Raw genomic sequence first — 25438 nt, forward strand, 5'->3', positions numbered from 1 at the left:
TAATTTTGGCTAAAGTATCTGAACTGTCTAATGACGAGGTTAATTCTACAAAAAGCTAACAACCAAATATCCACTCAGAGAAAATATTTTAGACCAACTTAATATCCCAATTCAAAGTATAGGTTTGTATCTTAAACCATTTACAAATGAACTTAAACACTGCAACAATCATATTACAATATCATCACAATATAATAACTTCACTGTGCAGTATCCACCAAAAACTTTGTAATTTAAAATGGTTTTGAAATGCCAGAAATTAAGCTTCTCAGCATTTATATTATAACATGGTAACACTTACTACAGTGCTTTAAATTATTATTATTAAACAAAATGACTGGACAATCACACCACATCAATGTTTGTACAACATGTAAAATGCAACAATACTATCTTTATTTTAAAGTCATAACATACCATCAAATATATAAACTTTTTCATAACATCAAACATTATTAAAACATAAAAATCAGAAAAAATTATATATTTTTTGGCATTGCTATTACTTATGTAGCTGATCTTATAAAATGTAATTTTTCAAACTTTAGAGGACACTACAACCAGTTATATGACAGAATAAATTATGGATTCATTTTTCAGTTCACAATGTGATAGCTCACACAAGGCTTTTTTTCACTCAGTGAATAGTACACAGACATTAACTGTATGGCATTACAATTGCACTGCTTCTTTTATCAAGCAAGATTTACATAAGCATCAACATAAAACAATAATGATAATACAAATGACTCATTAATGCAACAATTTTTGTGATATTTTATTTATGCATTGGTCTTCTATTTAAATAGGAAAATGATACATAAAAAATGAATTTCCATTCAGAAGAAAAGCTTTTCAGTCTTGTTGAAATTCAGTTTAAAATGTCATAAATTCCCATATATATTCAACTCTTCCAGTTTATGAAAGATATATAACAAATAACTGGATAAAAAAATAATTTAACAATGTAGCAATTGAAAAATGATTTCAAAGAGTGGGAATGAAAAAGTCTTGAATATCAAACCAACCAATGGTACATATACTTCAATGGTATTTTAAACACCACAGAATACATTCCTACATTTAACCATTTCTTAACATGATATTTATGAAAGGTTCATCTGTTACGTTAACATTATAATTCTCTTCTTCACAGATTTTTACAAGATAAAGATTAAGACTATGGCATACTGATTAGCACATAAGTTTAGTTAGCTTAAATCATATGTTATTTATAAAATATTCAATGGCTTATGTTTTTGAGCATATTTTGTCTAGTTATGTAAAAGATACATAAATGAAAAACTAAGTAACCCGAGTGCTTTTGAAAGATAGACCTGTCTTTTTCTGCAGAAAAGTCATCTACCTTCTGATAAAACTCAGTGGTTTCTTAGTTATCATAAATGTTAAAGACCTAAAAACCATCTATTTTATTCTCAAGTCATATCGAAAATAATCTATGATAGTTTTCCTATTATCTCCAAAAGTTTAGTAAATTTATAAATGCTAAATCAATAGAAAAAGTCTTTTAACTAAGACATTTCGGCAAAGTAGACATTTTTAAAAGTAGAAATTCCTTTATAGGGTATTAAAACTGTCTAGTGATGAGCAATTGAAATCCTTTAAATGCCATGTGAGAGAATGAAACAAACACAATATTGTTATCAGATCTGTCTGAGAATAATATATCTAATAATTTCCTACAATTGGTTTGATACAAAAGCAACAGATGAAATAACAGGAAGTCTCACTTTTTGTTTATATGTTTCCACAGAACCTCCAAGAAATGTTTTGCCATATTATCTTTTAATACTGTACATACAAACTTGGACAGATACTATCATTTCGGTAACTGCAAAATGTATATATCCATTACAAATTTGTTACTTTATTATTATTTTCACTCAGTCTTATTTTAAGTTTTAGAGAAAATTTTAAATGATTTACTCACAAAATTAGTTTACAATATATGTATAAAACGAAATACTTAAAATTACTATAACATTTGAAAATGTTATTTTTACATAAAAAAAAATATACTGAAAATGTTCTTTTCTAAATGTTTATGTTAGAATCAATAATAGCCAATGAGGAACATTACATCTTTAGTGTTCTCAGGAGGTCAAATCAACTTTAAATCTGTACCTACAGGTGTTAAGTGATAGAGTTAGAATTTATGTTGTAGCATATTAAACCAAGACATTCAAGCAACAACTCATGAACTTGACCTCAATAGTTATCATTTTAATATAATTCTATCCTTTTCCTTCATTAATTGTTGAACAACTGAAGATCAAACTTTAAAACAACTTCTCCTGTTTCAACTTCATACAACAGCAAACGTTGTGTGACTGGTCCCATTGTTTCTTTGGTGTACTTGTGTATCTCCGCAACTCTGATCTCAGTTCTACCAAGGAAGTCTTAAAACAAAAGAAAATGGGTGATACTGACTGAAAGTCACAAATTACATTTTATTTAACCAAAACACAACAGCTTTCAACTTTTCTGTAAAAACTACATGTAATTAAATCATGTTAAGGCATAAAATAGCTATCAGTAGAAGTGAGAAAGTATTTTAGGACTAACGCACATGATAAATTATTATACTTCCTTATAGACGTTTCTTATCACATTCTTCTTAGTAAGAACAATTTTATTAATCCAGAAAGTGTTTTGCTTCATTATTATGTAACAACAGGAGAAAGATGTGTTCCATAAAATATTAAACATATTTGTATACTATCTGAATGGTGTTTTGAGTTGCCATTTACACATCACTGTGAAATTGTATTTATTTTTGATTTGAAAAGTGGTGAACTGATTAACAGATTGGGCTTTATTTTTAACATTGGATATGTTAGGTAGCTAGATATCTTCAGTATTTCTTCTGGTATAAAAAAAGAGCAGAAATTTGAGTGGATTAACATGATTGTGCGTGTAAAATAATGACAGCTGACAGAACTAGAAACTGTAGTCTTCATGAGATCCAAAATAATGTTTCATATTTAGTAGAGTTAGCCTAGTTCTTGTAGCTGCATGGTGGTACATCAAACCACTTGCTAGTTCAACAATAGTACTTAGTCTATTTTCATTTCAAATCAGAAGTGCCAAGTTAACTCATTAACTGCGGCACGAGCAGCTCAGTTACCATTTTCTGACTCACAGATAAAACTGAGTTGCCATCAATCACACTAAAATGGTAATTATCGTCATTTGCATAGAATTATAGTTATATATGTGCGACTGACGGATATTTCCGTCATTTCCAGCTGAGTCATAGAACTTCGATGACAGAAATATCTGTCATCCGCAGTTAATGGGTTAACAGTTCACTTTTTTTTTGTTTGCTACAAATCACTGCATTGAGAAATCATTGGATTAATACTCTGGTAATATAACTTATTGACTAGACTGGACCTATTACAGCTAAAGGTATATTAGTATTTCAGGGGCTAAAAAATGGGATACATTTTCAGTTTCTTTGTTAAAAAACTATACATCCAGTTGGAGACTTTACAGTATAAGCATTCTTTAATCAGTAAATAATTTTAATAAATATTTGATAATTTTTTAATTGCAATATTTTCTTTAGTTTTGTTTTCTTTCAATAACACATTTACTTTCAATACCATGAAATCTTCTTTATAGAAATTCTGTCTCAACCATAAACATTCTGCAGTATTACAATACATTGGTGATCAACTTAACTAATGTAAATAATATATTAAGCTGATGTACTCATGTTTGTGTAAACATGAGGATGGTTAGAAATTAGGAAGCGTCCAACATACACTTTCACAAATTGATCAACAGTGTTGAAACATACATCACGTAATACATTGTACAAGAAAAGTTGATCAAAATGTACAGTAGCATAAATGGTGCTAATTGTGAGTAACAGACAAAATATGAAAAACTTCTATAATAATAATAAAAATGGTGCATGTGAAATAATTATAAATGCACTGTACCATTTGGAGAAAACAGATCTCTATCAAAAACTGTTATACACAATACATCTTGCTTCAGGTCTTTCACAAGAAACTGCATGGAGGAGTTCCACTTTGGATTGATCGAATTTGACACAACTTTAGTTTTGTGTACCTGGGAGCCCATACTGACTTCACAATATGGGTCACTCTGTCCTGGAACCACCAAAAGGTTGTATTATTCATTACTTAACTGAGTAGCATATGGTAGCCAAATATTAATACATATAAAAATCGTTAGTATTAACAGTATATATTAAGCTTAATTCAAAATACAGGTTATGTCAAAACAAATAACTATACAGCTTATTCAGATAAAACATAAAAATATAGCTATATTATGTACATATAGGTATCAGTTTCAATAACCATTATTGTGAGCACAGAGTTTACATTAGATACATATTATCATGTAGGTTATGGTACATATAGAAAAAATTATTGAAGACTTATGTTAAACACACATTCAAAAGGATATTACGATACTTATATGAAAACATACAGGTTAAGTTAGATGTTTATAAGCATGGAGGTTATATTGCATACAGCAATTGAAATAAGTTAATAATATGGGTATTATGGGATTGCTTTCCTTATACTGTGTGAAAATGAATTTCACTGCAGTATGGTCATCAACCAAATCAGACAGTGTCACATCAGTTTAATGCCTATAAGAGTAAAGGCAGTCATACTATTCTCAGCAGTAGTGTGGTTATGCACTTATGATTCTTTGGACAGAAATACCACAAGACAAATAAGCAAAAACCAGAGTTTGGCTGGTGATGAGTACTTCATGCAACAGTTTGAGTTCAAATTTCATGTTTCAGAAGGGTCTGTATGGAAACTGTGAAGAGGATCCGTGAAATTAGTACTGTTGATAACAGAAGCAAATGGGGTAGAAAGTCCAGACTCTCTGAAATTTATCTTAAGTAATTCAGAATATGCTTTTTACATGATAAACAACAACTAAGTAAAGGTCTTGTTAATGAGTTAGCTGTAAGAACAGGTGTAAATATTACCTCCAGAATAGTATGATACACATTAGCACAAAGAGATTTTAATTTAGAGCTGGATGATCAATAGACATAATCAATTACCTATGAACATTAGCACCAACTTTTCCCAAATTATTGATACAGCCTGCAGCACTCCATACCCATATAAAAAATTCAAACAAAATCGTATCTTCATACTCATGTCATGCTTATTATATTTTAATCTTGTTGTACATCTTCAAGGTGCTCAGCAGCACTCACATCAATAAATTTTGGGGGTGTTCAAGCAACCATACCTTCCACAGAACTGGTAACGGAGCAACAATTACATTATTTAGTATCAAGTAAAATAATTGAAATTATGATTAAATCGATTAATGTTACAAAAATAATCAACTAGTATTTCTAATTATCACTAGGGGTGCATATATCATCATAGTAGTCGATACGATATGTATCCAGATACCTTAAATACACACAAGTTTTACCAATGGTTTGTTACAAAGTTTGACAGTCTTGTCTGTAATTTATTATCTATATTATTAACATTGCATTATTTAAGTACTTTACAGTGCATTTTCAAATTCTCAAGTTTGATCAACTAAATTGCAACTGGTAAGAGAAGTAAAATAAAAAGTTAATATCTCACCATCTATGTTGTTATTGTTAATTTGTTATGTTACTTTGCATGTAATGTTTTTGATAAAAGAAATGAAGATAATATGTAGTACTCAATAATCATTTTCCTTTACTGAATAATTAATTTTTAGCAGAAATACTTTATTAGAAATTCTGATGTTATAATGTTTACTTAAAGCTTGCCAAATTTCGTGAAGATACATAAGCCATATCGTATCAGATGATGTAGTGATACAATTGTATTACGGCTTCATGATATGATACTCATATTGTATCACTGTATTGCCACGCCTTTAATTATTACTATTTTGATTATTCTAACTAATCAGTAATCAAATTTATAGATAAATTAATTTATGTAATGAAAACAATCAAATAATCAAAATTATGATTAAATCAACTAATGTTATGAAATAAGTAACTAATCAAAATTAGTGTTTCTGATCATTACTGTTTTCGATTATTGGCTAGTTGGAATAATCAAAAACAGTAATGATATTATTATTATTTTTAATTAATTAAAGTTTGTTCAGCTTAATCAATTAGTGTCAGAACTTGTGAAAATAATCAACTAATCAAAATAGGGGTTTCAGGTTATTATAACTATCCAAGTAACTGATATATTGCCATTTTGTTTGTGTTGTTAAACAAACAGCTAAACAAAGAGTTAATTGTGTTTTGTATATTGTGTTTATTGAAACCAAATTTGTAGAATTATTTTTTTTTCCTTTTTAAAGTTATGTAGGAGTAGCTTAAAATTTTGTTTTATACATCTACTGAGAATAGTTGATTACTTGAATATAATTGGATAGTGAGCTCAATGATTAATTCATTACCAAATTCCACTAATATCATATTCTATTTGAATGGTTGTATACCTGCTCCACAACCACTGCTTATGAGAGATAACTCAAAGGGAAAGGCTGAACTGGGCATCAGGCTTTAAAGAATTGGATGAGAAAAGATCTAGGAGGTTGCTCTTTACAGATAAATTCAAGTTGCCTAGCAACAGTCAATGATAGTTTATATAATGGTAGAGAGGAGAACAGTATCAAAGTCAGTCTGAACCATGTACAGTGAAACAAGCAAGGGGACCAGTACAAGTGTAGGTTGCATCTACACAAAATTTATGGTACCCCAATTACTGACAGGACAGAACAAAGCAAAACATGAGGGATTTTATCATTTGCTTTGTTCTAAATGTAAATACTGTCACTCTAATTTTTTTCCTATACCAATTAGCGATTTTACCTGAATAAAAGGACTAGCTCAAAACTGTATATCAACTTTATGGAAATACAACTATTTTCATTTTTGCTATCTTTCTGGTGAATATTTTCAACAAATTTGTCCAAGTCATATTATTTTTACCATGGTTATTACCCGAATATTTTCAACAAGTTCATCCAAGTCTTATTATTTTCACCATGGTTATTATCTGAATATTTTCATCAAGTTCATCCAAGTCTTATTATTTTTGTACCTTTATTTGACTTGTTTTGAATATATTATTCTAAAACAAGTGGATTGTGTGCTGTTTGTATATTGTTCAAATTTATGGCCAACAAATCACAGACACCTACTGTAAAGAATCCAGCTCCATAAAACTTACAGAAATCAATGTGATATAGTTAAATGGAAGGACATTCCAGATTGTAATTGAGATAATGGAACTAGTGATTCTTCTTATCAGCAAAACATAGATACACCTTAGTTTGTTATAAGTAACAGATGTTTATGAAACCAGAGATATATCTAGCAGGCATATGAGAAATATTGCACATGATGGTGATAGGAGTTCAGTGTTATAAAAAATTAAGGAATTCCCCACATGAAGCAACAACTGGAGGAATAAAAAAGGAATACATATCAGCCAGAAGTGAAGCAGCTTTCTATACAAAAGTTAAATGGCCCAGTTCTGTTCTCTACATATGTACTAGTGAGCCACTACAAAGAAATAAGCAGATAATATCAAGACAGCCTATCAGTAACTGAGTGATACTTATAGTTGTGATGACAGATAACCAAATTAACCAATCAAAAACCAAGAATCACATGTGATAGTTATGATTTTGAAATGTGATCAAATTTTCTAAAACAGCACAAGTAGTAAATTTAAAGCACATAAACTGATTTTTTTGGCAATTATTGATCTTCTTCCAGACATTACTCCTCAGTGGATTCTCCAGATCATCACCTTCCAACTAGAGTCCATATTCTACCATGGCTTTATTGCAATCAACTGAGAACATTCATTGCATTAACTCCTTGTAAGATGAATTGCTATCCCTAGTCTAGTCTCATTACATAGTTAGACAAGTATGTATCATGAATGAAATTGCACTAATGATGGAAATAAGATTTAATAAGATTGACAGAAGATATAATAGGAATGTTGAGATGTTTAGTATAAGACTTGTTATTTGAATATTTCTTAAAGAGTGTAGGTATGACCAAGAGTTTAAGCAGAATCCAGTTAATTGATAACTTGTTAGCTATAATTGATATATTAATGCAGACATTGGAGAGTTTAATAAATGATCATGCAGTTGTAGAAGAAAACAGTTTTGAAATCAATGTAGACAACTTCCTGAATTCATTCAATTTGGTGTATTATGTTTTGTGCTACCTAGTCTCTGAGTGAATTTCTTTATTCTGAATGTAAATGGGATGGCCTGTACTACACTTCCAGCTAATACATCAGCCCTTTTTCCTGTTGAGTGATTCATCCATTTGATCTCATACCAATTGGATTACACCCAATGGGGAACTCTCCATATCTACCTCTCCAATGTCTTGGGACTGGGGAAGCAAGGATTCTCTCATACTGCACTAGAAGAAAATTGGAAAGAGGAATTCACTTGTTGGAAAGGTGCTCAGAGAGAATAGGAAACATCACATTTGCACACAGTAATGAGTTGTATAATGGGTTACTACAACCAAGGACAGCAGTCACTAGCCAGGTATAAAGGCAGGCACATACCAGATGCTGTCATTTTTTTTCCACCTAAAATATGGCCTTTGTGATATATATATATGTACATATATTCTGTGGGAGTATTATGAAGCAAGGACATTTAGATTGAACATTTCCTGAACTCCCCTGATCAATGTGGATTTTGGAGGAAAAAAAGTATATATACCCTGTGAGAAATGACCAACCACTATATCGGTCCCATCATTTCCAGTTCATATACATCAATACATAACAATGAATACAAAGGAGCTATTAAAAAAGTAAAAAATAAATTATCAATACTCACCTCACTAGACTTTGGAAAGATTTTAGAACGGTGACCTAAAGGAGTTGAAACCCAGATACAGACAAAACCACCAAGTGATGTAACAGGACACAAATGCATCAGGGTTTGTCCAAAGTATGTTGACAATGAAAGAAGAGAGAAGCTGTGCGATGATGAACCTGATGGGAGGTTATCTGATAATTTGGACAAATCCAACCAGTTAAATTAAAAGGTGGTAAGTCCCAAGTAGAAGAGGAATCTTATGCCAAGAAAAGATGATGGTGATCACAACATAGAGCAGTTTATGCAGGATAATACCAAACCTTCCACTCAGAAAATGATTAGGTTGGAATGACTGTATAAAGAAGAAATGGAAAGAAGGGTGTATTGGAGGAAACATTCAATCACCCTCTTGAGCAGCCCAAGTTTTGGGGAGAAAGGAGCAGTTCAGGAATAAAATCAACCTGTCTCTGTGGTAAATATAGCAGGTAACTTCTACGAAAAAGTTCAAGTGATGGCTCCCATAAGCAAGAATGCAAAGAAAATATGTCCAAAGCATATCAAAAGAGATGGAACCAATTTGGGCACAGAATGCAATTTGTCAGAGCTGTAGAATCTGGGATTGGAGACCAAAAGAATGAAAGCTAGGTAATGAGAGGAGTCAAAAAGGAAGTAATGATGAAAGTGGTAGATGGAAGAAATGATAACAGAAAATATCTGAATGGATCATAATAAAAAAATTAGAAAGAATATGATGGCAAACTTGGTGAACAGACAACATTAAGAGGACACGGAAATAGAGAAACCATTCATCTGGAGATCAGACTCTGGAAATGAACCAGGTGTCTAGAACTGCACCCGACATTAACAGAGGCATGGATTGAAAGGTCTTATGTGTTATAAAGCACACAGAAGTTAACATTTTCCTAAACTAAAAATGTATTTTAGATATATACCTCTACTCACAAAATAGCTCTTCTTAATTAGGACTGCCCTCTATAGGCACACATTTTAAATGCTCACCATTAGCCATCCACCTCCTGCTTCTGCATATCCACATTTAAATGATTATGCAGCAGCTCTCCACCAATAGGAGCATGATACAACCCCTATCGTAACCAGCTCCCCTCTTCACATTTGCATTCATTATCACTTCTGTATAGGTCATAGGACCTACACCACATATCACTGGAAGTGAGGAGGCTGGGTGGAAAATTTGAGAAGAGGTAAGTATCAATCAGAAATACATTTTCAGCTCAGGAAAATGTTAATTTCCGATATGAGGTAAACTTCTCTCACAAAATAGCTAGAATCCCACATTGAACTGGGGGAGGGTTGGTGAACAAATGGTCCCCCTTTTGAAGTACTATTAACTCATTTATGACTTTGTCACAAACATAAAAGGTAGAAAAATATGAAGGAATCCCATAATACATATTACCTATTAATGGGACCCCTGGGTGTCGAGTGGCTAGGGCACAACAAACCCTAGTGGTAGTTTGACTTCATCCAACACCTGGCAGCATTTGGAATTGTACATCAGTTCTGTGATAGGTGGAGGATCACCTATCTCTTCACCTTGAAACAGAAATTGGTAGGGAAGATGAGCTTCCATACCAAAATATGCCTCCACTTGCATGCATTTCCAACCCAACCAACACCTGATCTGCCATGAAGCGACATCCAGCATATGGTAGAAAGGTGGAAAACCCCTGTGGGATGATATCTCTGGTCCAAAACCTGGCAGCATTGGATATGTTTCTTCCAGTCCATGGTAGGAGGAGGATACCCAACAATAAATAAGTGGGAATACATGTGCTGCAATCAGCTATAACAGAAAGCAGATCTGCCATGAACCAACACCCAGTAGATGGTAGGAAGAGGGACAACAAACCTGAAGTGCATTTCCAGTCAAAAACCTGGTGGAATTTGGCATTTTCATCAAGTCTCAGGTAGGAGGAAGGACACTGAACAGAACATACGTGAGAACTTACATAGTTGGAGCATCTCCAACCAACACTTGACCCCAGAGAATGGTAGGTAGGAGGAAAGTCTCAGCCTGAAGGGCAAACTGCAATATATATATATATAGTCGTTATATGGTGTAGTGCTTTAACCAAAACCTGGTGGTATCTGTGGAATTCTACATTAGTTCTGCAGTAGGAAGGGTGTCACACCACTGACATGATTCTAATTGTGAATGGACCTTCTCTAACCAACCACAGACCCACCAGGAATGTACATCTGGAGGATGGTAGGAAAGAGGAATGCCACAATGAGAAAAGGCAATCTGCTATACATATATTAATATGGTATACTACAACCGAAACCTGGTGGCACCTGGAATTATACATCAGGTCCACGACAGGAAGTGCTATCAACACCTGCAAAATGCCACTGCTTTGTTCTTAATATAACTGGAGACAGTGTAATAGGTGACCATGATATCCTATTTTGAAAAGCAAAACTACCATGTCGATGGAGTCAGTCAACCAACATATGGCAGCATCTGGAATTCTACATCAGGTCTGAAGTAGGAAGGGTGTCACACTATCGACATGATTCTAATTGTGAATGGACATTCTCTAAGCAAGACCAGATTCACTGGGGATGTACATCTGGAGGATGGTAGGAAAGAGGAATACCACAATGAGAAAAGGCAATCTGCCATATATATATATTAATATGGCATGCTACAACCAAAACCTGGTGGCATCTGAAATTGTACAACAGGTTCATGGTAGGAAGTGCTATCAACACCTTCAAAATGCCACTGCCCTACTCTCAACATCACTGGAGACAGTGTAATAAATGACCATGATATCCTATTTTGAAAAGCAAAACTACCATGTTCACTGAGTCAATCAACCAACACTTGACAGCATATAGAATTGTATATCAGGTTCATGATAGGAATAGTCTCATTTTTAAGAAGTGTCAGAAATTAGCAGCAATCCTTGTATGCTTTAACCATGATTGTCCATGTGTGTATAGACTGGGAGGAATATATTTATGAAGCAAAAGACAATTAGTGGTCCTACAGAACACTCCATCTCGACGGTGTGAGCAATCTAATCCTCCAATGTCATTGGTTCAGCATAAATGACAATTGAACAAAGACACACAAACAACACCTGGCAGCATTTGAAATTGTACATCAGGTCTGCAGTAAGAAAAGCTACAACATAATTGACATCAAGCCTTGTCACAGGATGGACAGTGCAGATTTTCCAAAAAAAATGATACCTGGTCAGGCATACTTTGCCACAGAGTGGGATCCACAATACACTAGCAAAAGGGCCCCTGTAAAAAAATAAATAAGAAAAATATAATACTCACTGGTCATAACAACACTGCAGTGTGTAAGATGACAACTGGAGGTAAAGGAAAATCTACTGAGTAAGAAATGGCAATGTGATGTAAATAATGTGAAACAAGGTATGAGATGTAGTCTACATACTGGCCCCAATGATGACCTCCAAAGGAAGATGGAAATAAGTAGCCAGGGACATGGTAAGGTGATGGATGTGATGAGAAGATACCTTAAAAAGGGAATGCTTTTCAGGCAAAAGGAAAGAATACACCTGCTTAATGAACTGGCAAATTCAACTTGTTAGGGTACTGGGAGAGAGGTCCTAGGACATGGAAAGATTCCATGGAATAAACATATGGTTAGGGAAACAACATAAGGGTGCTGAGCGAGTAAGATACCACTGAATAGTCATAAATGAGGGAAATGGAGGATAAGTAAAAGGGAGAAAAAGTGGAAATACCTTCCCTAGCATCAGAAGTCTTGAGCAAAAACGAATGGTCAGGGAAGAGTAGAATGTAGGAACTGTGGAACATCACATGATAAGCGTTAATTGTAAAGATCTCAGATCACTGCAGACCACAAGTCAATAATATAAGGAATAGGGAACTTAAGGAAAAGAGATACAGGAAACACGAAGACAAAGGTTCAAATGGAAGATGAGCGAAAGCGTGAAGGACAACATAGATATTCCAATCTGGGAGACACAGGACATGTAGGATGGGAAAGGGAAAATGAACGAAACAATATGCAAGATTGGAAGACAAAGGAAAACTCTGTAAATCTGAATATGCAAGATAATGCAGCTCAATCGCCGGCAATTGAGGAAACTGACAGTCCCCTATCAAAGAGCCAAGTGAAAAATACAGTCAAATGTGGTAGGGAAAGTTGTGAAGGGTGATATCATTAGTGGAGTGACCAGCAGCAAAACTATACTATTATGCTGATAAACCACCCAGGATGGACAATCACTGAGGCAACAAGCCTGGAAAATCTATATTGTCTGGCGTGGGACTGGACCAGATAAAGCTATAGGGCAGGAATGGATGGATGGATGAGATACGCTTGATTGAGGTAGACGAAGCAGCATGAGAGAAAATGGCAAAGGAAGGGGAAGTGACATCAAAAGCCTGTGCAGAAGTAGAAACTAATTCTAAGCAGGCCAAAACAGAGTCACTAGGAACACATGACACATAGTGGTATGATTTAATGAAAAGATCCTGGAAAGAAGATGAATAGGAAGATATGCATAAGGTAATATCCTTTGCAGTATCGACAGAAAGCATCTACAGTTTCAGCCAAATTTGAGGAATGGGAGACCAAAAACAGAGAAGTTGTGCATTGAAATGTATGGCAAGAGCATCCACATCCAGAATACCCCAATGAGCACACAACTTCCAAAACATCTTAGGAGTATCTAAGGGATCCTAAAAGAGGCTCCATTGGTCGAGTAACACCCACAGGAGGTGATGCATGTGGGTACAACATAGAGGAATGAGAGCTTCGAGAGATAAGTCTCTTGTACAGTAGGAGAGGAAAAGGCCAATAGACTGCAAATGAGACATGCCATACACTGTAAATGAAGGGGAGAAGGCTGGGCCTGACTGATGAGGGAATTGAAAAACACATCCAGATGAATCAGATATTGTGTGAGTGTGAGAAACGACTTCCCCAGCTTGATGAGCCAACCCACTCTGGCAGCCTCTTGAAAAAGAAACTGAGTATGAACAGTAGATTCGACCTGAGAGGAAAACAAAAGTAGTCAGTCATCCATGTGATGGTGGAAAACAAGGCCTCTGGTATGAAGCAATCAAGCAAATGACCTGATTACTTGGCAGAAGGAGCCAAGGCCAGGCCCAATGTTAGAGCCCCAAACTGATAAACCACGACCCTGATAACAAAACAGAGGAAATGCCGAGATGCCTGGGAGATGGAATGTGTAGATAGGCATCCGAAATGCCGACCTTCATCATCCACAACCCACGAGTGAAAACCAACTTAAGTAAGACTCCAACATGAATTTGGGTATGACCAGGAAAAAGTTCAGGGACAATAAATCAATAACTAGTTGCCAATCTCCCGTCTTTTTGGGTATGGCAAACATGGAGTAAAACTTTGGCTGAGAAGGTTCCCCAAGTTATATGGCCTATTTCTAAAGTAAGTCCCGAATTGCCTCCTTTAAATGCTGGCAGAAAACACAGAGAGACACAGAACCAGGTGGAGGAGGTTGGGATAAACGGGAAGCTAAAGAGGATAATGAATTATGCAGATGAGAAAACTTAACTCGAGCCTCCAATGAGTTGGGAAAATTCCCAAACACCTCTACATGTCAAAAAGGTGCCATGCATAATTCGTGCAGGGAAGTAGCAGGTAAACCAACTTGAAAAAGAATGGTCCTGACCCAGAAAATCCCAATAGCATATCAGCTACGTCTGAACAGCCAGGGTTGTAGATGAAAGGCATGCCACTGTAGTAAACAGAAGACCATGAACACAATATGAAAACCCTTCAGGAGACAAGTAAATTGCCTGAATTAGCAAGTGCATAGTCGATAATGCACACAGAATTGTGGACAACACTAGTCTGATACGGGAACTGAGGTAGTGAGAAATTCACCAATGCATTAGGGTTTGAATTCTACAATGTAATGTGAGATTCCAAACATTGGAAATCAACATAAGGGAAGTAAGATCTATGAAATGCATAAGCATGATCTGGAGATGTATGAGGTAGATGACCCATACTAACCCCTGACTGAAGTTGATACCCAAAACACTGGGTATGAACCCCAACATCAGGTGAGGGAAGGAACACTACTATTGGCCCATATATTCTTCACCAAAGGAGGGCAGGTTGAGAATAATGGGAAATAGCAGATAAGGATAAGACAGCACAAACCTGATTAATTAATTCCACAAAGGGCGAAGAAGGTCTAGATAAATCCCCAAATAACACTCGCGACTGGGAAGCACATTCGGGGGGGGGGGCAGGCTATTCAAATTCACGTCCATCCTGTCAGACACCCGAGGAGCAGACATGACAGAATATTCCTCATGAGGTAAAGAAGGTTGCATGAACATGGACATTTTTCATCAAATACTTGCCGTTACGTCTTTGGCTGATAATTGAGTACTTAACCCAGTAGCAGTGGTTGGGATACTCACAGCAGTAGTAACAGCTGTGGTAGTTGTAACTACCTAAAACTGCAAGTGCTCAGTGACAATTCCTAACTTGAAGCAAAAAATTATATATGAAAAAAGTAAGAAAAGTTGGAAAAAGTAACCTTTTACAATTCAAAAATACGAAAAATTAAAGAAAAACGAAGTCTGCAGTATAAAGGAAAGCATCGACATATTTACGAGCAAAAACAAGAACATCTATACAGTACTATTGCCAGTTGAGAAGTGATTAACTCATGCAAACATGGACAGGGTGCTTCTTACGATAGGGGTTGTGTCATGCTCCTATTGGTGGAGAGCTAATGCATAATCATTTACATGTGGATATGCAGAAGCGGGAGGTGGAAGGCTAGTGTCGAGCGTTTAGAATTTGCGCCGATAGAGGGCTGTACTAATCGAGAAAAGCTATTTTGTGAGATGAGGTAAGATATTGTATCAGAAGCACAATGTACAACCTGTATTGCAGTAACTACTAGTAAGGAAACTCATATATGTATGATTAGTGGAAGCCCTCAGGCTTACCACTGAGCCCTGGGTGCAAGATGAGATGGGCAGGATGTCAAAAATCATGTTGGAGTGAGTGAGCAACCATTATTCTAAACTTCCTGATACTCAAAGAAACGTGTGCCAGAACAAAAAAGATCAAACAAGTTCTCGACAATACAAGCAGACACCTCCTAAGACTAGATATAGAAGAAAATAAATGAAAAAAGCACCATCTAATCAAGACAACTTGAACACAACATTCTGAACTTCAATGAAAACATTTTTACCACGAACATAAGAGCATTGGACATCTTAAACATTTATACCAATTGCTATACATCCAACCTGGAAAACATCAAGATGAAACAAGTTCAAAAAGTCAACAAACTTACCGAAAAAAAGATTATACTACGACCATCTACATAGTTCATAACTTCAGTTCGTGACAAGTAAGTGATACAGAAAACAAAATCTTTAATCAAGGACTAAACTTCACTATACAACGTAGAACTCTTCCAACTGAAGACATAGCTGCAACTTTAGACTCTTCTACACAAAACCTCCCAAAACGTATGCCTGAACAATTTTGATACCAAACTTACCCCATCCTCAAGAATGTCATGAAACCTAAACCTAACATCACTAAACAGGAATATAGTGCACTGAACCATCTAAAACGGGATGATGATATAAAGATTATACCAACAGACAAAGGAAACAGTATAGCCTCCTAGATAGATATCAATGATTAGGACACCAAGATCAAGCATTTACTAGACAAATACCAATACAAAAAGATCACCATTGACCCTACAAAAAAAAACTGAGAGACTCGTCAGTATAATACTAAAATAACTCAAGAAACAAAACTCAATCAACAAGAGTCTAGCCAAAGACTTAAGGACCAACAAAATCGTTCCTTCTCAGTTTTACAGACTGCTTAAAGAACACTGAACTAACATACTTTTAAGACCCGTCATCAGAGTTATAAACTCACTTTACCATCAACTAGCAAGCTTCTTAGTACCTATCCTATCTCCACTATGACGGAATACTGAACATCAGGTTCACTATTCAAAATATTTCACAGAAAACTACACATCAGACCCCAGGATATTCTTGTCACTTCTGATGTCACAGATTTATTTACCAATGTTCCAATTGCAGAAACCTTTTACATCACCAGACAATGACTGCTGAATGACAACACTCTACCAAACAGAACTTACAAGAAGATAAATTACATCATGGAACTAACAACTATTTGTTTACAGTGTACTTACTTTCAATACACCAAGGAATTCTGTGAACAAACGGACAATCTAGCCATGGGATCATCACTCTCTACAGTCTTAGCAGACATTTTCATGGAAGACTTTGAAGAAAGAGCCTCTCATCCACACATTTACCACCACGTTTCTACAGATGCTACATTGATGACACCTTTGTTACCTGGACCTATGGTCATTAAAACTTACCAGCCTTCCTAGGGCATCTAAATTTTATAGACAAAAGAATTCAGTTCACTTTGGAAATAGAGGAACAAAACAGTCTACACTTTCTTGAAATATTCATCAGCAGACAAGGAGGAAGAAGAAAAATCACCACAACTGTACACAGAAAACCCACCCACACTGACAGATACCTACACCTCCAGTCCTATCACCCAACCTCGGTACAACATGGTATAATCCAATGTCTGAACAAGAGAGTATTTGGGATGAGATATCCATCAAAACAGAAGGCCAAAAGATCATAGTGTTCAAACAGAACAGTTACACCTATGCCTTCATCAAGAACTCCCTGAAGAACACCACAACAGAAAGAAAAGATATGAAGAACACCACTACTACTATGTACCATTGCTACATGCAAAATTTCAACGAAAAACTCAAATGTATAGCCAAAAAGTTCATCATAGACATCTGGTGGAAATTTTATAAAACAATAAGATCTATTCTAGTGAAAACCAAACAGAAACCTCCTTATGAAAAAGACAAAAATGTGATTATGAAATTCCATATTACTGCAACAAAACATATGTTGGAGAAATGAGAAGACAACTTGGGACAAGAATAAAAGAACATAAAGATGGTACAAGACTTATGAAAAAATTCTGCAAATGCAGAATACACCATGTCAACTGGACACAAAATAAACTGGGATAAAACTAAAATCATTTACACAGCCAAATTTTGGAAGATAAGAAAAATTAAAGAATCTTTCTACATCAATACAATAAAGCCTTCAATAAACAGAGAATCAGGATTAGAGGAGAATAATCTATGGCTACTATTAGTTGAAGCCACATGCAGCCATTCCACCAATCAGAACCAGGAATAAACAACCAATCACAACATGCATTTTACAATCCTCCAGGATACAATAAAAGACCTTTAACAATTTATACACACTGATACATCAGGTGTGAAATTTTCAATAGTGCGAACATGCTTTTCCTCTATGTTTTTAGTCCAGTATCACCTTGTACAAACAGTCCTTATCAGGACTAAGTGTTCACAAAGTGTAAATGTGATATATACGCTATTGTGACTTGATTAATTATATAAACCTAAGTGCTTAATTCTTTTGTTAGTAAACATTTTTCAGGAAGCTGTATCTTGCTAATTGACATACCGATGAAGACCAGGAATAGGACCACCTGATCTACTGGTAAGTCACTGTCAACTACCAACCAGTACCAGCTGCTGTTGGAAACCCAGGATTGCTACTCATTCAGCAAGCAGGAATCCTTGGAACCTGCTTGTTCAAGTTAAGATGAAGACTCAACACCTATGAACTGATCAAACAAAGCCATGACACAAAGCTCAGTTACAAGCCAATACCAGATCAGCAACCAGCCAACCAAGCCTGCTTCACCTATTCCAGTCCAGACAACCTCCACATTTGATCCAGCCCAGCTAGTCATTCCACCAGTTTCAAGCCAAGCAAACTGACTCCACTGTTCCTGCTATGCCAGGAAACACACCTAAGATGCCACCTGACATCACCATTGAGGGAATTCCAGTTGAAGTTTGCCAACCAGAGATAGCAAAGGAACTACATAGACCCTTCCCAATGACTGCTTTTATGCACCTGCATCACCTGCTGAGAGGAGGTGTTATCCTGAAGTGTCTACAGTGAAAGGGATATGCTACCATCCTGAAGCCCTGGCCAGTCTCAGCTTTCAAGGTGCCAAGCTGTCAGTACACGTCTCTGGAGACCAACTCTCTGTAATGGACCTGGAGATTAAAGAATCACCCTGGATTTGACACCACCCTAGACGAAGTTAAGGAGGATCTGGCTGCCCAGGAGATCCACTCAACTGAAATAGAATGGATTAAGTCATCCTGGACTGGACTACCCACTCCACTAGTGAAGATTACAACTATGGACACAAAGAAGACCAAAGAGACAATCAAGTCAGGAGTCACCCTTTTCTTCACACACCACCAACTAGAAGTAGCCAAGGACAACGAATTATCCAGTGCTCAAGTGCTAATGCTTTGCACACACGATGACTGCCTGTATGGTGGCAGTTTGTTGTGTCTGCACAAAAATAATTATTATATAAGAAAAATCTTAGTTACTTTTCTCAAACTCTCTTATCTGACACTAATGAAATAATTTTATGCCAAACCCATTCCCCCAATTCACTGATAATTAAATTAGTTAGCATGTATGTTTCACCAAATGTTAAATCCAATATAAATACCATTCAAACATATATAACCAGTTCACCAATACGATAAGCACTGGTGATTTAAATAGCAAACATAAGGACTTCAACTTTCACGTAACATACAGTAATGGCAGAATATTACAGAAATTTTTAGAGGACAATAATCTAATCTAATAACATTTTGACTCACACATATATTAATGGATCCCAAGACATTTTGGGCTTAGCTATAGTCCCCACCACAATAACGAATCATGCACATAATTTTTAGGTCCACTGTAACATTGGTGGGGACCACAACCCCATATCTTTTACCATGTACCCACAATGAAGTAATATTTCAATATCAATTACCACAAGTCTACAATTACATACAATCAGATTTGACAATACTAAAGATAATATCACTAAACGTCTACCAGATATCAGTCAAAGTGCTAATAACCACACTGAAATACATGACTACATGCACTAGATTATAACTGCAATAACAAAAGCAATCAAGGAAACTATACCCAGCAAAAAATGCAACCTTGACTTAAACGCTTGGTAGCATACACCTGAAGTTCATAAGCAAATCTTATGCAGAAGACAACTCGGACAAGATTTTATCCCCACCTATGACACTGCATTAAAACCCCTGATCAATAGTAAAAACTATAATATCAAGAAACTCGTAGAAAAACAGCAATATAACAATTGGGACAAATTCATATCTGGACACAGCAGTTTTCTGGCATTAATTCAAATCCGTCGCAAAAAATCATTTGCAAAACAGCATTACTATGATAAAATATAATAATAAGATAGCCTCAACCAACAATCAACAAGCAGATCTATTTGTCGAATATTTTAAAAGCACATTTGAATCTAGCTTCCTTTGACGCAGCACACTTTAACCATGTCAATGATCAAATAGAAAATAATCCCAACATTTGTACGCCAAAATTCCCAATCTCAGTCCAGCAAACTAATAATCTGAACAACATATTCACTCATTTCATATCACTTATGGAAATAAAACTAAACTTAAAGAAAATTAAATGTAAGGAACCAGGAGAAAATGGCATTAATAGCATAATCCTGAAACATCTCTCTGAATCAGTTTTATAACATTTAAGTGCAATATATAATATATTACTCCTATCTGTAGGCTTATCAGCCTATTAAGCACGCTAGGAAAATTATTGGAAAAACTCATTACCAAGAGACTGAACTGTTACCTTGAGGCCAATAAATCTCAAATAATAACCAAAATGCAGACCATAAGAATGGACAAACCACCTTGTCAGGCTGACTGAATCAGTCTACAATGGATTCAGTAGAAAACAAACTACTACAGCTGCATTTCTAAATGTTCAAAATGCCTTCAATTCAGTTTGGAACAATGGATTAAGGTACCTGTTACACAAAATTGGCATTCTGATCCTCATAATATGCTGGATATCATGTTTCCTTACCCACCTTACTGCCAAAGTTAAGATTAATGATGCTGTATTGCTCCCATACACGCTAGTAGCCATAGTTCCACAAGGATCCATTTTAAGCCCCACACTACACAATATATTTGTGAATGACATACCCTTCCCCTTTAACGTATACACAAACCTTACAATATGCAAACGACACAGGCATTTGGAGTACATCAAGTAACACTCGTACAGCAATTTCCAGGGTTTAAGTTACTCTCAACACTGTATCAAAATGGTGCATTGCCCTCAATCCCACCGAAACACATGCTATCACGTTTTGCAAGAAAATAAATAAGTTTGGGGAAAAAATTAGAAATTTAATGCAACAAATAAATAATAAAACAGTCAATTTCTCCAATAATATTAAGATTTTAGGTTTAACCTTCTCTTACAGCTTATCCTGGCAGAAACACTTTAATGAGATTGTCAGCAGAACCAGTGCAAGAATTAATTACCTAAGACATATCAGCAGTATCAACAAAGATTGCTCTGCCAAAACCATTATGACAATCTATAAAGCTTACGTTAGACCCTTATTTGAGTATGGTAATGCTGTAACTTGTAACATATCAGAAAATTAATATAAAAAATTACATTCTTCAGAATAGAGCAATCAAGATAGCACACAGACTTCCTAAGTACACACCACCAGAATATCTTCATTCACTAACAGAGCTTCCCATCCTAAAAGAGTGTTTAATCAAACTTGCTACCCACTATTACAAACACACTCCAGCTAGAAATACTCAAACACAAGAATTTACCCAAATAGCATCCACTCTTGCCTCATGGAACAGCTACACATCCCCTCTTTAATTTTATTAACAATATCATGACTCTAGGGTAGTGTAAATAAGTTGTCCATGTAAAAATTATATAACCAAGCCTTTTTATTTTCCGCTTTTGGCACAAGGCAGGTATAATTTTTTGGCACCTGTCCAGTGAAAGTGGTTTTCTCCATATACTTTGGTTTCCCAAACATCAATATTTCAGCTATGGGAGCTATATATCTCAGGCCCTGAAAAGGACCACATCTTGAATGCTTAATCATGATCTCAATTTAATCATAATCTCAAATTATAGAGATAATATCAGTAAAGTAAATTTCAATCTGAGTAAAAAATAAATAAAACAAGTACTTTCCAGTCGAATCATTTGCTCAAACATTCATAAATGTTAATCCTAATAATCAACTTGTTTCTATCCCTAGTCCAGGCACTTGCTTTCCAGTGTTACATCCAGTCACCAACTCTAGTACCTCTACTCAGCTCTTGATGTCATCCAACACAAACATGGACCACATATTTCTGTTTCCAGTCACAGGATGTTCAAGCCTCAGTCAACTATAGCTTTCCTTCTCTTTGCTTTCTTCTTGCCTTTCATGGCTTTTTCCTGGAATGCTGAAGTGTAGTTAAATACTTAGGTAATTAGTATGCCCACCTTAAGAAGAAGTAACCAACCATTAAGTGCTCTCAATTATTCTCAAGACCTACTGGTGTGCATTATACCTCCTGTTAGCCAATACTATCTTTTATTCCTGTTTAGGATTAATTCTTAAATTTACACATTGGGGCTGAAGAGAAAATACAGTTTCTGAGTGCCCCTGATTGTCTCTCAAACCTCTTCACGGTTTGTGTAATTTAAAACCAAAACTACTGCTAAGTTCATTCATTCATTCACACACACTGACCTACATCTCTGCTCATCACCAACCACCACTGGTAAAAGACATTCATCTTGCCTTCTATTAAAACCTTTGTGTCAGTGTTTCTAAACATGATTATAGTCACTAATTATTCTCATATGCAGGGTTGAAGACGAACAACTGTTCTGAGCACCCCTGTTGGGAAGAGTAGGCAACTATCACATTGTTTATCTTCCTTCAAACTAAATTCCTGCTACGATTAGTTTTTTCACACACTGATCTGAAGACAAAAAACAGAAGACTTTCAGAATGTTGTTCTCTACTCTTGTGTTTTTCTAAAATAGGCAGTTGCCACCCATTCCAGTGTACTCATAATGAATACTCTGCCTAAACAATCTATCAAACAGAAATTATTGTTGTTGAGCTGCATCAGTTCAAGATTCTAAGGTATATGAAACCATTTGAAAGAATAGGTGCAACACATAGATCCCTGTGAAAATATTGAGGGAAGCAAATATCAGAAAGTAAGGTATCCTGATGAAGTACATCCCAGAAATAAAGGAACCAAGTTAACTAGGATACTGTGTATTTTTTTTATTAAAGGAAAAAGAAAATCAAGGGCAAGATGAAGAACAGGCGCGTATGAGTTTCTGCCAGTAAAGCTTACAGGGTTGTGATGTAATACCATGAAAAAAGTTAAAGCATGGAAAGATAAAAAATTTAGTAAGTAAGAGAAGATGAATAAATGGAGAGTGAGATTGAGAGACCAAAAGATGACAAAAAGCAGATCTTCAAGCTGAAAGAACAGACTCATGGTATGGGGCTTATGCAACAAAGTAGTCTTGAGATTCTGCAAATAACAGATGTAGAAAGAGAAAACAAAAGACACATACCCTTGAAAGTGAAGGTGGGATTACCAAATCCTTATTGGAGAGAGGGAACTAGAAGCAAAAGAAGAGATGGAAGCAATGTTGATGAAATTCATCAAATGATGGGGCAGCTAAAAGTAAGCAGGGGTTAGGACCTCTTAATCCAAGAATGCAACCAACCACCTGGTGCATGATGGCAGTAATGTCTCTGACAATCAGTGTCTCCAGTTACCATTACAGTATTGGATGACTCCTGTTAAAGAGTGGCAGAACCTTGGGAGGTGACAGAAATGTGAAAACATGAATGTGTAATCCAAATGATCCCCAAAACTGACTCATTTTACAAATAAAAATTAATTTTGAATGGATGAGATGTAGGGCTAATAATGACATCAAAGAGTAGCTAATGAAACCTATATGCTAAGTTAAAACAAAGAAAGCAGGTACTGTCAAAGAACCTTTATATAAAGAGACACTTGTCCATGAATTTGATTAAAAGAAAAAATCAAATTGAATATAACGTGAATCAAAATTTCAACTGAAATTTTTAAAATTGGTGACCTTCTTTCTTATAATCAAGATAATTAAAGAAAAAAGACTACACTATGAGTGATAAGGAAGTTTAATAACTAGAATGCTGTTACTACCTAAGAAAAAACACATCTTAACAAAGCAGTGACAACGAAAGAATAAGTTTTTATTCAAATTTTAGGTGATTAAATGATAGGCTGATGCGGTACATGTAAATAATGTGTTGGGGTGGAAGCTTGGTAATAGCTCTTTGTTGTGCTGAGGTTAGTAACGTTCCTGAAGTAGTAGGTATGTCTGTATGAAAAGTATTAAGTATGTTTGTATCAGAAGTATTAGGTACATTTTTTATCAGAAGTACAATGTGTACTTATATTTTGGTATAAGTACACATTGTACTTCTGATAAAAAATGTACCTAATACTACTGATGTGAACATACTTAATACTTTTCATACAGACATAGCTACTACTTAATCCTAATACAAACATACCTAATACCTTTAATACAAACATGCATACTTCTGTCACAAATATACATACTAGTTTTTAGTAGTATGTATATTTGTGACAGAAGTATGTATGTTTGTATTAAAGATATTAGGTATGTTTGTATTAGGATTAAAAGACATGTTTGTATCAAATATAGTAGGTATGTTTGTATTAGGATTAAAAGACATGTTTGTATCAAATATAGTAGGTATGCTTGTATCAGCAACAGTAGATTTCCTTTAGCAAAAGTACTAAGGTATAATTGTATCAGAAGTAGCAAATATGCTTCTATCAGAATTAGTACATATGGTTGCACAATAAATATTATGCATAGTTGTGTCAATGTAATAGGAACATTTGTATTGGAAGATTTATGTATGCTTTCCAGTAGTATTAAGTATGTTTGTTCCATTATATTAATAGTAGTAGATATGCTTATATCAGAAGTTTTAGAAATGTTTGTATCAAACGTATTAGGTATGATTGTAGCAGGAATATGATGCATGCTTGTATCAGAAGTAGTAGGTATTTTTGTATCAACATTATTAAGTATATTTTTATCAGCAGTTTTAGATATTGTCATATTTTTATACCACCATGATTCTTTACACTAGATGTCTGTGATTAGTAAGTGATAAATTTCAAGAATAAATGGACAGCACACAATCCACTTGTTTTAACTCTTTTACAACGGGTACCCCTTTAAACACTTTTCTGCACAAGCCACTGTGTTACATTCAAAATTTAATTAAACACCTTTACTTTCAATGTATGTGAAGGAAATTAACATTATAATGTATGTTATGATTTGAAGTTTCATGTTATCTAAGATTTAAGTCCTTTATTTCAAAAGAAACCTTTAAAAACTGCTAAAACTTCAGATGTATTGTCATGTGACCAACATGCTATGA

At 35.1% G+C, this 25438-nt stretch overlaps 1 protein-coding gene across 2 annotated transcripts in view; it reads right to left on the reverse strand.

The window, feature by feature from the left end:
- Positions 1-2000: 2000 nt before the first annotated feature.
- LOC106473936 (intersectin-1-like) overlaps positions 2001-25438 on the reverse strand; it is a 33369-nt gene continuing 9931 nt past the window's right edge. For both annotated transcript variants that reach the window (XM_022402328.1, XM_013934625.2), the window contains 2 exons: positions 3972-4145; positions 2001-2420 (listed from right to left, as the gene is read on the reverse strand). In XM_022402328.1, coding sequence (XP_022258036.1) covers positions 2272-2420; positions 3972-4145 — 323 coding nt within the window. In that variant the 3' untranslated portion in view covers positions 2001-2271. The remainder of the gene's footprint in view (positions 2421-3971; positions 4146-25438) is intronic.

This window comes from Limulus polyphemus, unplaced genomic scaffold (assembly GCF_000517525.1).
Source record: "Limulus polyphemus unplaced genomic scaffold, Limulus_polyphemus-2.1.2 Scaffold6654, whole genome shotgun sequence".
NCBI lineage: Eukaryota > Metazoa > Arthropoda > Merostomata > Xiphosura > Limulidae > Limulus > Limulus polyphemus.